The 14,555-nt window shown below is 38.1% G+C and overlaps 1 protein-coding gene and 1 long non-coding RNA gene across 3 annotated transcripts in view; one reads left to right on the top strand and one right to left on the bottom strand.

The window, feature by feature from the left end:
• The window catches only part of LOC138186859 (uncharacterized), a 71,248-nt gene that overhangs the window by 32,261 nt on the left and 24,432 nt on the right, over positions 1-14,555 (top strand). The window contains exons 1-3 of one of the 2 annotated variants that reach the window (XM_069127114.1): positions 6,731-7,390; positions 11,864-12,184; positions 13,761-13,988. In XM_069127114.1, the coding sequence (XP_068983215.1) occupies positions 7,384-7,390; positions 11,864-12,184; positions 13,761-13,988 (556 nt within the window). In that variant the 5' untranslated portion in view covers positions 6,731-7,383. Of the gene's footprint in view, positions 1-6,730; positions 7,391-11,863; positions 12,185-13,760; positions 13,989-14,555 lie in introns of those variants that run through there. The other variant, XM_069127115.1, reaches the window with a different exon arrangement.
• LOC138186901 (uncharacterized) lies at positions 4,080-4,869 on the bottom strand. The gene is made up of 3 exons (XR_011175035.1): positions 4,800-4,869; positions 4,417-4,685; positions 4,080-4,316 (listed from the first exon to the last, which is right to left on the bottom strand). It is a non-coding gene; the product is annotated as an uncharacterized LOC138186901 (long non-coding RNA).

The raw sequence follows: 14,555 nt of genomic DNA, 5'->3' as shown, positions 1-14,555 counted from the left end.
ACCTACTTTTTCTACCATTCACTGTTCGGTTCGGACCCGGAACGGAAGCGTTATTGGATTTGAGACGGTTCCGTTCCCTTCGAAACCGATGAATTTTTATGCCTTTTCTCTGTCGTGTTATACACGCAGATCAAAATGTAAGTTTCATAAACGTGCGCAGCCCATAAATAAGAAACGACATTTTATTTATAGCGTACTTTATATGCTCATTTCTACATCGTGGTTATCTTTTATCATCGTATCGATACATTTATCGTGATATATAATTTTAAATAAATAATTTTAAAAATACGTACATACACGCAGATAGAGGACGCAGTTTGATGGTTTATTTTTCGATGCTGCTTGATCTTTTACAAGCTGAGTTTCAAGCAGGGAAGTACACTACCGATTGGAATTTTAAATAAACAATTTAAAAATGCGTACCTACACGCAGATAGAGGACACAATTTGATGCTATTTGATCTTTTACAAGCTGAGTTTTAAGCAGGGAAGTACACTACCGATTGGAATTTTAAATAAACAATTTAAAAATGCGTACATACACGCAGATAGAGGACACAATTTGATGCTATTTGATCTTTTACAAGCTGTGTTTTAAGCAAAGATGTGCACTACCAATTGTTCTTGAATGCTTTCCACTGTTTTCATGTTTTAACTCTTTCGTTCGTTCGCGCGTGCTTTGTAATGTAAAATACTTTATAACGTAAAATACAAAAAATTTGTCAGTATTTCACAACGATCGCATCGATTGAGCGTCCTAATACTTGCGGTAGCCAGTGTATAATTATTGACTAATACTTATCCAGAAAGGATATTCCATTAAACTTTGTGAAATTCTGAAGACAACTGTCACACGATCCCTGTAAATAATATTCTGTGCTACTACTAATGAAATCGTCTTGTCTTTATCATCGATAGAAACGACCATATTTAACAATTAAGCGAATGATAAAACTTGAGGATCGTGGTTGACGTTGCGGGCGCAAGCTGTTCCATGATAATTGCTGGTACTCGTTAATTATTCCTTTTACTGCTGCACCTCACCCCTCAAGCTGCGCCCGCTATTAGGTATTCTCCCTTGCACCTGCATTTTAAGCACCGTTTCGTAACGATCCACGGGATCTCGACGGGAGATTAAAAAGCTTTCGCCCAGGACAAATCTCGATGGTGTACCGTTCGAAATAACGATTGATTAATAACTATTGCCTGAAACGAAACAGCTTGTACGTTCTCATTCTTCGCGATGTTTTTCTTTTTTTGTCCTTTCGTATCCTCGACGTCGTCGTCGTGCTGTTAAATGTAATATACGCGGCTCGATCGACATGCTTCCACGTATATTTTTCCTTCGTTTATACGCGAGTAAAATATTGCTTGGGAATCTGTTGAAATTTTTATTCCCAAAATATCGCTTCTCCTCAATATTCTGGAATTTTTCTTTTTCCTAAGCCGGTGCTGCGCTTTTGCTATCGCGTTCTTTTCAAATAATTATCCGATATGCTTTCTCTTAAAAAATGATTCAACGTTTAGCATTCGCTTTCATTACATTTAAATTCGACAACGTTTCTATCTTAAACGAATTCATTTTCTTCCGTTCGATTTAAAAAATCACGTACGTAAAACCTTACGTTATATTCGAAAGAAAGGAACAACAATTTTATATCGATAAAGTCAAGTTAACGTTAAAGAGACCAATTAACTGACAAATTTAGATTTACGTGTATCGTTTATACGAACCTCTCGTTACGGATGAAGTTTATTTCGAAGAAATACGACTTCAATGGCATATAAAAACCGAAGATCATACCAGTAACTACATTATACTCGAAAGATATATTATACCTTTGAAAGATGCATCCTTTCGGTCTCAGGCTGGAGTGAGTCGTTCGACGAGAAAGATTTCACGCATCCTCTCCAAATGGCAGGAAGGTTTGCGGTCGGATCGTGGGACATCCATTCATACGTTTTCGCGTGTAAGCACGCAACGTGCCAAAACTGTCAAGCTGCAGGTTGGAAGAATCAGCGCGACAGGAATATGTACCTCGTTCCTTTCGAGAAACCCTGTTTTCTCTTCCTTCGTCTTTGCTTCGTATGACTCCAATGTATCAAAAACTAACACCGTTTTATTATTCAGCTAGCTACTTTGTCTTTTTAGATTCGTAATATCTGAACGACCGAGAATAACGAAATTAATGGAACGCTTGTGGCCACTTACGAATTTACGTCATTCGTGGTCTATTTTACGAATAGATCGCGCGTGTTATGCAAAATATTTTGAAATTTCATTGACGCTGTTACGAGATCCGACTGTGTTTTTGTTTACGTTGATTGGCTTCCAATCGTACCAACGCACAACTGGCGGACAAAAGAAAGCTTAAGGGAGAAGCGACAGCTTAATTTTAGAAAATAGAATTCTACTTGACAATAGCAGGTACCGTAACCGATACGATGGAAAATGATTAATAGACGTACACAGAGTATACCAAATTGAAACTTATTTTCGCTCGTTACTGTAAGTATGACGAGACTGCGAACGTCTGTGCGTTTCTGTTTGCATTTATGCAAAATTAAAAAACCCAGAAACCAATAGATAATACACGAAAGTGTATAAAATATCCAAAGTAGACTCCTACTTGTTATAATATTTCTTATATACGATAACTTTTACAGTCGAACTAATATAAAATTGCGTAATGTTTCGCAGTATAATCATGACAGTCTTGCCTGCTCGCGGTGCTGATGAAATTTCCAAATATTCCATACAACACATACGATAAAGATGTACAAATTTCCTGTAATTTTCAATATATTCGCGTAAGTTACATATACATACGAGCGTATATGAAACAATGGACTAAGAAGCAACAATTGGAATACGCACGATCGATCGTACTTCCGTTGATGAGCGTGATTCGGTGGGTTCTTCGAAACGTTGAACGTTCGAGGCTCCTTTGATCGTTCGTCCGGATGCGGTGGTCTCGTTGTAGAAGCACACGTTCCTCCGGCAAGCCGGCCGGGCGCACGCGCGCACCTTGGAGACATCGCAGGTGCAGTTACCTGCTGGTCGAGTTCTTTCTTCGTTCCTCCTACGGTAGCCAATTATGCAAGTTTCACTTATCCGAAGTTGCCAGGTAGCTCGTTATCGCGGGACGCAAGACCACGAGTGGGTTAAGGACATCGGGACCTGCTTTCAATACATTCTTCGCCACGCACTCCTCGCCACGAAAGCACTCCGTTTCCGATAATACACCGTGGCCAGGTTCTTTCCTTCTCTTTTCCATCTGTCAGCATTGTACTCTCGGTTCGAAATTTTTCTTTTGTCTACCTTTTGTCTCCTTCTATTTCGACGCCGTAGGAATCGCCTCGTTTTGTCGTGAAAGTGTGCTACCCTAAAGTTGCGTTTTAATGGGTCATCGGGATCTTGGAATATTCATGGCCTGGTGCAGGACTGTGAAAGAATCAGGTTGTAAGGATATGGAAATAGGGGATGTTTAAGGCCTTTGCTGCCGATGAATTATGGCTGATCCTCCTTGTTTTCACTCCCTTGGATTAGCCGTTAAAATTATTGTAGGGAAAAACGAGCCAATTCTTCGCTCGTTTTGCCATGAAATTGCTATAATAACTTTTCTTCCTTAGGGTATATGCACGTGTAAGAGATACAATTCGCGTGGAGTAAATTGGAAATCAATTGATTTAGCTTGACTACCTGATTATCGAGGCTTTCGAGATGACCTGGTTGATAGGTTGAAACGTCCTGTTTAACGTCTTTTCGTATTTCAAGATAGTGGCTCACGACGCGATAAAAGTTTATTCGGCTCGCTAATTCTCTTCGTTATTTATGATCTTTCGTCCATATAGGTTACAGTTAGAGTTCAAGTTCGGACAAGCGAATTCGATCGATCGATTACCTACGATCTATTGGAATACAATTTTGTATTTCAATAAATATGTCGCGGTAAGTGGAGTTCCATAATTTGTAAAAACTGTTTGTAATTTAGAGAATTTGGGTAGAAGAATATTTTTAATCGTCGGATATTATCTTTGCTTCTTGATTTTCTGCTTGAAAAAAGATATTATTATACGGACAAAAACAGTTTACATATGTAATAGTAGATGTACATTATACATTTCCGAAGATTGCGATCGATATTTTGTGACAAGCGAGAAAGTAGTTTAATTGCCTGGAAGCAAGTATTCGTCGTGACTGACAAGGTAGGAATTAATGATTCCGAACTGGTGGTCAAGTGTAATTCACACGAAATTAAACTGACCGCGTGAGTTTTTCAATTCTTGGCCATTTTTGGAGAAAGAGTTACCTGCGGCAAACGAGTATTTTGGTATATTCGCGAAATGACAGTTTGTAACGTGCTGTTATTTAAAAAATTAATAAAAGTTTTAACGCCAAGTAAAATATACCGTTTTATAGAAAATTCCATTCTTCCATTTTATCTTTCGCATCATTTTCCTACCGGTTCCATACTTTCGTTTCTATATCATCGAGTGTCCATATCAAAGATATTTACACATGAAATATATAATTAGTACTAATAACATTAATTACATTAGTCTCGTGGGCAATTTATTGCTTACGTCGAATTATTTATTACCGGTCGAAGGTAATTTAAATATAAAATAGTCGATATACAGGATTTCAGTTTTTAATCCATTCTTACGTTAGTCGTTACCTAGAAAATTATTGAATAATTTAATTTCAATCTTGCGATTAATTAATTTTTATCGATTCAATTTCAAAAACCATTTAAATGCATTAAAAAGTTGGTGAACTTGTGAATACTTACATATAGTGGTAGTAGTGGACAGTATCTTATCGCACCGTCCTTGCGTCTCAATATTCCTGAACACGATATCTATAGGAATACTTTAAATATAATACCTAACATCTCGTAATATTTAAAAGCATCGAATGTTTCTATCAAAAATTATCTTTACCATTACGTTTTCGAATCAAAGTGATTGTCACATGTACCGCTGTTCCTTGGAAACCCTTAATTTAAAAAAAAAAAGAAAAGTAAAGGGTCTGACTTCCGGAAGTGAATAATTTTCGTTTCTGAGAACGCGGCAGATCGCAGCAATAGCGTGGTCCTGACCTACATCGACTGGAAGTCGATTGTAGTGCCACGACGACGACAACAACGAGGCGTTCGATTCCACTTTCGGATACGTTCTCTCGATAACATTTACCGTTGCGGTGTCGATGGAAGACGTCAAGGTCACGGATTGGTGGCTACCTAATCCAAATTCGACTAGAACGTCACGCGCGATTATCGAAGGTGGACCCGGTTCTAGGAAGGCGGCCCAATAGAACGTGTTCGGTCGGCGCAGACGCACTGGTGGCTCTCCTTCTTCGCGCGACCCGCGCCGAATCAAATCTACGCCGCGGCACTAGTATGCGCGCGCATCGCTCTCGCTCCGCCGTCTCGGCTGCCTATTGGTCTCACAGAATCGTCCCGGTCTCGCTGCTCTCTCACAGATGCGTAAGATCAACTAATCCGTACACAGACAATTTTCTCTCCTATCCCGCTCTTACTATACGCCATTTTCTATATATTCGTGCGTTCATGTTGTTCTATTTGCAATTACTTAGGGTTAATCGAGATTTGAAATTTCGCGCGTAATTCCGAGGTTCCGATCTATGTGTTCTGATTCATCGGTCTGTCGCTTCTACGTTTAGCAGCTGTTTAGTATCCATTTAGTATCTACGTATGACTATATAATTATATTTATAAATATTCAAATTATAATTATGATATAATTTGAATATTTGAGTTGAGGTTAGGATCGGATTTTTTCTTTTGTAAACTGAGGAGGATATTGCGTTTTTCGGTTGGGTTATCGCGATTTGTATTTGGAAAGATAGGGTTAGATGTACGTGGATAGAGATTTAAGATAAATTAAATTTAGCCACCGTGGTTGCTAAGAAACGTAGAAATCAACTGATTTTCGCGAGAAAAAATTGTAGTCTGCGTATGATAATTCTTTAGTAAAAGTAAGATGGAAAATCAATGAATTTCGAAGTTACGTTCCATTGTGTAGGTTATGTAAGTACCCGGCGAGCGTATTTGATATTTAAAGAAATACGTACTAACTTAATGGTTAAAATTATAATAAATAGTCCATGAATATTTTTAGTCCATATCCGAATGTTTCTATCTAAAATCAATAGGCGATGGGAAAAAGGTTCTTTCGACTTTCAGCGCTCATTTTCAAACAATCTCAACCAAGATTAGGTATACGATTCGATGCGAACACTGTCTAACCTTTTAATGTTCTCGTTCGAAATTAGCAAGATATTCGTCATTTTTACGAACACATATGCATATGCATCGATATTGAGATGTAAAAATAATCCAATAGAAACAACGTAGATGTATTTCAACGACCAAGCAACCTTGCCCAAAACGATTTCCGATTTTAAATATACTCGTTTTTAACGCGAGAAATCAATACGACACTGCCAACGTCCCGAGATTGGAGAATTCGATGCAACGGTTAACGTCTGTGGAAGCGGCTTCCGAAGCGCGCTCGCGTGCATCCGTTCGCCGGGAAGAGGAAGGAAGATTCTCTGCTGTCCGACTATCCTTGCCAAAGAGGGGATGAAGCAACGCTCACCCCACCAGCGCGCTACTTCCCGTGGGTTAAAGTTAGCCGCATGCGAACTCGGTAGGCGTGGCCTCCAGGTAGCGGAGAAGCGCAGGTGAGAAGAGAGAAAAGCCGAGCAGGTAAGCAGCCGAGCCACGGGCAGACTGCGACGCGCGCTCCACGCGAGACCGTGCGTGTACCCTCGTCGGTCAGACCGGGGTCAGTCAGGGTCCTGCTGTTAGCCAGGACGCTCCGAGAGCATCTTCCGGAAGACCAATCAACGGACAGCTGTCGGGCTACCTGTGCAACTCTTCTTTGCTCTACGGATCACCCGATTCCGTCTATTTGCTCGTTTCATCGACCGCCTCTGACGGTTGGAAGAAAATTATTCCGTTACTAACTGCGTACAACCGCATACAACGTTACTTTGTGATAGAAAAATCATCTGGCTTGAAAGAGTGTTGAAAATACGTTTCTTAGAGAAGTGTTACTCGTCTTGCATCTGTAATAATCGATTCCAAGCATCGAACTGAACCGCCTTGGACGCGCGAACCGGGTACGAGACCGCGACCTTGGCGAACCACGTGGAGGATCGCCGGAGAGCAGCCCAGTGAATGGAAAAACTGTACGTGCGTCGGGACTGTCTGTGGGGTTGATACCGATTGTGTACGTCGTTTGTGCGTTCCTGGATCTAGTGCCAATAAAAAGAGACTACGATTCGCTGCTCGCCTCCATGAACAGTCGCAAGACTTAGGGGACTAATCGATCGACCAATTGGACGCAATGTGCGGTGAGTTTCTTCCGCATCTCTTCGCTTTCCTCTCGTTGTTCTTTTCTTTCGCTATGATTCGCGCGAATGGAATCGATCGATTGGCGCCGATTGGCGCCAAGCGTCTTGGTAACAGAGAGACAAGTTTCACAGGGAGATGATACGCTGCTTGAGAAAATGAATCTCGCCTCCGGTTAAATTTACCATGAATATACTATCGACCTTGTGTTATTTTTGACGTATTCCAATGGAAATTTATGGCAAAATTATGATATTAAATATAGTTCGGCGATTATCTCGATGATGTTAGCTGATTTAATATATGACACTTGGAGATATGGAAGTTGTTTTCGTGATATTAAATTTATTTTCGTAATTCTGCTGGGAAATTTCCTCGTAGAAATATCGTAGCGATAAAATATCGATAAAATTATGCGATTTTTTTTCGATGTAAGTGCATATACAAGCTGTTACTTTTTTGTATTTTATCCGGTCGAAAGAGAAGATATCGGTTTTTCGATGATGTCGATTTACCAAGGAGGATTAGGTATTTCGTTAAGCCGAGAGCGGATGACGGTATCGGTTTAATCAGATTACTTCTTCTTCTTCTTGTACTTCTTGTAGTTTTGTTAATCTCGCAGAAAGTATACGGATTCTTGGGTTATTAGTTTTTGGCGATGAAAAAATACCTTTCGTATTTAGTTTGTCAGGTTTAGTTTTTAACTGTTTCTGTAATCTAGAAAAGTTTACAATTATCGCTTCTTGCAAATTGAAATTTATGAATAGCTATTTCGAAATTTCAAAACTATTCTCTTATTTGATGGAGATTCTAAAGGAATCTTAACTTAAAACCGATACAATCGCAAACTATTCGCTACTTCTAATTATAACGTTGCAAATTAATTGTTGTATTGCATTGCATTGTTGTATCGCGTGAAGATTATGTACGTTTTTAATAGAATGAATAAAAGGAAAAAGAATTAAACGAACGATTTAAAAAATTAATTATAGCGAGATATCAATTTTAAAATGAAAAATGTTCCTTATCACGAAACTTGTAGGAGATACTCAAATTTTCAAGGTTATTCGAAATATTCGTATTATCGCGACCTTGTATATCTGCCGCATAAAAAGATATATTAAAAGTGTGCATACACTCGGAACATACACAGGAACCAGAATGTTATTAGCGCACACGAATGGCAGCAGCAAATATTTGTACGTATTGCCAATGACGTTAAAACAGATCGAAGTAATCGCAAATCCTGTTTCAGAATGTCATAATTCAAATTCACATTCACTCCTTATCTCTTCGATACATTCGCTTTTCACGAATTTCAGGGTCTTTCGTATTTAGTATGACATATATTAAAATTTAGTATAATATCGTTACGGAAAGTATTTATAGCATTTAGAAACCATAAGATTATTTCGATGGAAAGTTTTGCGAGAAATAGCGTTATAATTTGGTGGGAAAAAGATATAAAATTCTAAAAGAAAATAGACGTCGCTGTAAAATTTGTAATATTAGGTTGTCCAAAAAGTGTCTTTCTTTTACAGACCCATCTTTTACAACGGTGCATCTTTATACAAACACGAAACCTAGTCTATCAAACGTTGCGATCTTTATCTTGATAGAACAAAATGAATCATACGTGATTCGATAAAATAATATAAAACGAAAAATATTGTGCGTCCATTATTTCCTTATAAAACGAAAGAAACGGACGACCTTATATATATATATATAGAAGTGATGGAATTTCGATGGAAAATCTTGCAACAAATAATATCACAGTGTATTGGAAAAACAGACTTGGTCATAAAAAAGAAATTATAGTATTTAGAAATTATAAGTGTTCGATCGAAAATGTCACGAGAGAATAGTACGATGACTCATTAGAAAAATAGATTTCGTCGTACGTTTACTTTTCCTTCGAATAAATTCGGCTTCATTTTGTTGAAAGAAAAAGATCAAGTGTTTGCATAATCTCTTTAGTAACAGAGTACATATGTGTCAGATTTTTACCGGACAACTGTTCCTATCAATGACTAAGATTCTTTTAGTTTCGTGGTCCCAGAAGCGTCTTCGTTAAAAGAAAGAGACGGAAACGCTGACGTTCGTTGATGCGTACACTTGTTTATACATATTTTAACGAAGCGAAGAATCGGTGACCAGATGGATCGATCCTCACCTACGATCACGTTCAAGATTTCCAATGAAACGTCTTTTCGGCTACCTTTTTCGTAATTAGGTGGCAGACGATGAATCGATCGAAACGTCTGCCATTCGTGAACGTTGATTTCGAAATGTGAAAAAGCTGGAATATAAATCACAATGCGTATTGAGCAAATCATATTGATAAATCGTATAGAATAAATCAAATTTGAGAAAATTGTAAAATCGAATCTCGTTACCAACGTTTTTTCTCTTTTGCTGACCACCAGAACGCTGAAGATACATCCTTTTGTTTCGTTGAGAATTCCAGTCTCGAACGACCTGTTTAGCCAAATTATTTAGCCAAAAGTCGAAACTATAATTTTTTTTTTTCCTTTTTTTTCGTATAACAATATGCAAGCAATTTTAAAGCTGACTTGTAAGTAGGTAATGGTCGGTGATTGACATCGAACTCGGACATTATCGTTCGTTATCTATGCAAAACAGGAACCACTCATACAGTCGTGTTTGCAAATCGCATTACAGATTTATTCAAACAACGAGGCGCGATTATTAACTACGTCTGTGTATATGTACGAACATTATCTATTACCTGAAAACCTTCGACTTTAACGATTCACGTTTTCTTCCATTGTTGCGTGCTCGTGTCTCCTTATGCCTTTCGGAGAAGCTTGCCGTGCAAGAAAGTTATTCGGTTTCGTTTTACCTTAAAATGTTAATCTTATTATTAATATTAATGCAACTTCGTTATTTTTCTGACCGATACATTTGTTTATGAAATTAACTCTGTTATCTGTTGTTTGACTCATTCTCTTATTGCGTTCTCCTTGGATTACGAGTCGAGCGTTGAAAGTAATCGAAATTGATTTGCCATAAAGGGCTTATTGTAATCACGTAATTAAATTGCGCGAGAAATTTGTCTAGGTAGTACGCGATAATGGAGAATTCTTTGAGTCTATCGAAGGAGAATTTAGCTGATTGTTAGACGTAAGCTGATAATAACAACAACGGTAATAAATGGAAAGGCAATTGTTTTAAAAGACATGAAATATTTTACGAGGCTATATAATTTTCTTTCACGTTCTTACGAATATCTAAGGTCAGGTATATTACTATAATATAAACAGATTAATATTGCGAAGGATAGAGAAAAATTACAGGATTAACAGAGACGACTAAACAGCATTAGTTAGAAAATCGTAAATGCCGATAAAAATGTACACTCTGTATATATTGGTAAAAACTATTTATAAGACATCTAACCGTGGTGCAATTTGTTTTTACTTTGTTTTCGATTTTTAAGCTTTTAAAAGGATAGATGATGGATAGATGAGATCTTATTGATTGCTAGCTTATCAGAGTTGGCCGCGAATAAAGTTCGTCGGACAATCACGTCCGTTTCAGCGTACGATCAGATTAGGAACACTGTCTCTTGGATGGACACGCGCACGCATGTTCTACGATGTATAATTCATAGTTCTCGTTCAGGGGAGGAGCATGTTTGTGATTTTCCCTATAAATCTGATAGCCGTGGCTACCTATGACTCGCGAGAATAACGCATTAACTCGGCTCCCATCTAAATGTAATAGAAATCCATTTTAAAACAGGACACGCGCAATTTTCTCTATATCCTGCCGTTTGAATTCGATAAAAACAGAATCCTTCTAACAATTGCACACCATTTCCATATTCTTTCGATCGAGTATACGATTTCATAGATACAATGCGTTAATAGCGCGATTTTAGACACTCGTTCGAAATAATCAAACGTTCTTCTCGTCTTCGGCTTTCGTTAAAATATTTAAAAGATACTACCGATCGATTATTTTTGAAGATTTTTCAAACTTTTATTCTACGGGAAAATATCGAACAATTGGCAGAATTTCGTTGCAGTTCTCAAGCAGACTAATGATTTTACGGCGACTCTCTTTGGTACCAGACGAATATTTATTACTCGATCGTTCCTATGAAAAACGTATTTATCGCCTGTAGGGGGCCAATACTCCATTTGTATTAAACAATTGTTGTAATGCCACGATAACGTTAAACGATAAGTAAATCGTAAATGTTTATTCAAATTTGTCCGATACTTAGAATTTAGAAGTTGGAAGCCAGGTGGGCGATTGTCTTATCTATTACGTATCACAAAGAGTACCATATTTTGAACATTTCGTATATTTTTCCGTATTACGTACATTCTGTCGATTCGTGCGTCTTCAAATTTTCCACGATCGCATAAAAGTCCTCAGTCTAGCGACAGCGGGAGCGTGTAAAAGATGTATAAAAATGTATGTTTTCACGGTTTGCTCGTTAGAAGCGGTGCCGCGTACTTGGTACATGAAACCGGAACTTCACTACAGCGCCATTGGAGTTCCGGCGGGCGCTCTGTCACCCCCGGCCACACTCTCACCGCCTAGCAGCCCTAGCGTCACGCTGCCGCCTTCGCCGTGGAGTCCTGGCGCGGCAGGAAGTAGCTTGAACACCGCTGCGACATCCTCCAATCCTTCTTCGGTTTCCTCCACGAGCCTCGGCCAACCGGCACCGGACCGTTTCAGCGCTTTCACCCTCGTCTCCACCTGCAATCCCGACGCCAGACTTCAGAATATACCACTGACCACCACAACCACGGCACGAGGTAACACAATCGCCAGTATCGTCAATACTCTGCGGGTATTTATGCAAATTCACACGATATTGCATGGTTTATTCGTTTATCAAGTATTACGTACGATTACCGTAATATGTTGCTGAGCTATAATATCGTACTATCGTGTGACTATTCCATTGCTTGTTTCAGCGTTTGAAATTCCTTTCAGATATGTCTACTATTAGTATTAGATTTATTATAGTATCATAGATTAATATCGAAATAGTATGAATATATGGTAGTGTTACGTTGTACGTATTAGAGATAGGAAGATGTTGGAACGCGATTTGATTTTAATATTTAGCTTCAAGATGTTTGTGATCCGAATAGATCAATCGATCATTGACTGGTACGTTCGTGGCGCGTCATCTTCGAGCAATTAGGCAAATGCTCGTTATATCGTGTTTGTTAGAAATTCTTATTTTTATAGTTATGAAATTCTGTTATCGTTCGATGTATTCGCTGATTGTTATCTTCGTACAACCGTAACAAGGTTTTATAGCATATGTCTGACCAGAATCAGTTGTGACTACTTGATACGTCAGACTGAGAAACAGAGCATGCTACTTCACAAATATAGGATCGTATTCGTGTCAGTGCAGTCAGCCAAATTTAGAACTAAATCATTTAACTTGCTGTTCTTGGTTAATACGTGTACACTTGGAAAATTGTATCGTGCCTAGTGAGTATTTAAATACTCCAGCTAGTAATTGTATAATTTATTTTACATATATCTGCAAAGAGGTCACCAAAATTGTCTCATTTTATGTTACTTCGTAAATAATAGAAGCTTAATCTGTATGAACGTTCGGTGAGTCAAATTTAGAAGCAAACGTCAGCCCATTTAAGCTCTCCTATTTGATCTTCTATTCTCGGTTGAAATATTTATATCGGTTATAGCTCGCCTCATTATATCGAATAGTCGTATCTGAATCGTTAACGAATATCCAATGTTGTCCATCTAAAAATAAACGTGCTTTTTTACTTTATCCAGAAATAATGACGGAGTTTCCTAGGAAAAAGAAAAAGGAAATATGAAGCAAAACGGACACAGGCATAAGAGAATAAATTGAGTCGGAAAGTTCACTGCGATAATAATTTTCTAACGCTTTTTTAAATAACTTTAGATCCAATCATATTTTCCTATCATCCGAAATTTGTTCACGTTTGAGGGAGATACGAAACAATTGTTCTTATATATTCTTAAGTTTTATCTTAAAGCATTAAAAATAGTTTTCAAATATTTTTAGAAAACTTAAGAATGTTAAAAATCTCTTTGATTCGTCGAAATAGAAAGATCGAAATCAAAATTCGAAGACTAGATGGGATTAACATTAGCTTTGAATCGGACAACATTTTATATTCTATATTTACAAAATAAATAAAAATTTCATAATAATTCGACTGTTTAAGAAAAAAATATACCTTTTTAGAAAATACGTGTTACACGTTTAGCATAAACCTTGTTCGAAAACTTGCCGAATTAATTCCTGGCTAGTGGAAAGATGATAGAGCCGAGGATTACCAGGTTTTTCGTGCTAGATAGAAATTTTCTGGCTTCCAGAGATGCGTTGTGGTCTGATGTATGGTGGTTATGGGTCGACCGGGGCTGCATGGTGGGCTGCTCAACACCAGTTGAGTCTCTTGCTGCCCCATTCTCTGTTGCCACCCTCGAGGATTTCTAACCAGCAAACTACACCGGTTGCAAATTGCTCACCTATTCACCCGGAACCCCTGAACACGTCCAGAGCTGGCTCGCCACGAAGATGCACCCCGGAGAAGGCGAAGTTCGGTGAGAATTTTAATTAAGAGGGCAGTTCGTGGAAAATTATACGAGGTGACTGTAACGATCAATTTCGATGGAGGTTCTATGGTAGCGTGAGAATAAATGGGATGAGAGAAACATGTCATAGTTTCAGAATATTATACTACATTATAGTTTGAAAGAACGTTAATATTATTATCACTGTGGAAATATTAATATCTTTTTCTACGAGAAATCACGTTAGATTTATCTTCGTTGCTGTTTAAAGTCGAACGAATCTTTCGGAGAAATAAATTGTCGAACGATCGAACATTTATTTAAATACACACGGGACGTCCACGAAAACCAACAAAATTGCCACGATGCTTACAGAACGCGATAAACATTGTCCTTAATTTGCAATTGTATATTTCCTGTCTACTCTATAATATCGTTTTTGTCAGTCAGTTGTAACGTCAACAGTAGGTTGTTTCAATTTCCAGAATTATCCCGCGTACTTTTAACGGCACTTGGTGGTACGCACGTGTTTGCCCACTGCTGCGATTAACTTTCATTTTCCAAAGTTAGAACTGTGAAATTACATTTGAAATCCTA

The sequence above is a fragment of the Bombus flavifrons genome, chromosome 14 (genome assembly GCF_040668555.2).
Source record: "Bombus flavifrons isolate JBK064 chromosome 14, iyBomFlav1_principal, whole genome shotgun sequence".
Lineage (NCBI taxonomy): Eukaryota > Metazoa > Arthropoda > Insecta > Hymenoptera > Apidae > Bombus > Bombus flavifrons.
The sequence above is the reverse complement of the archived record's forward strand: the minus strand, read 5'-3'. Positions and strand labels throughout refer to the sequence as shown.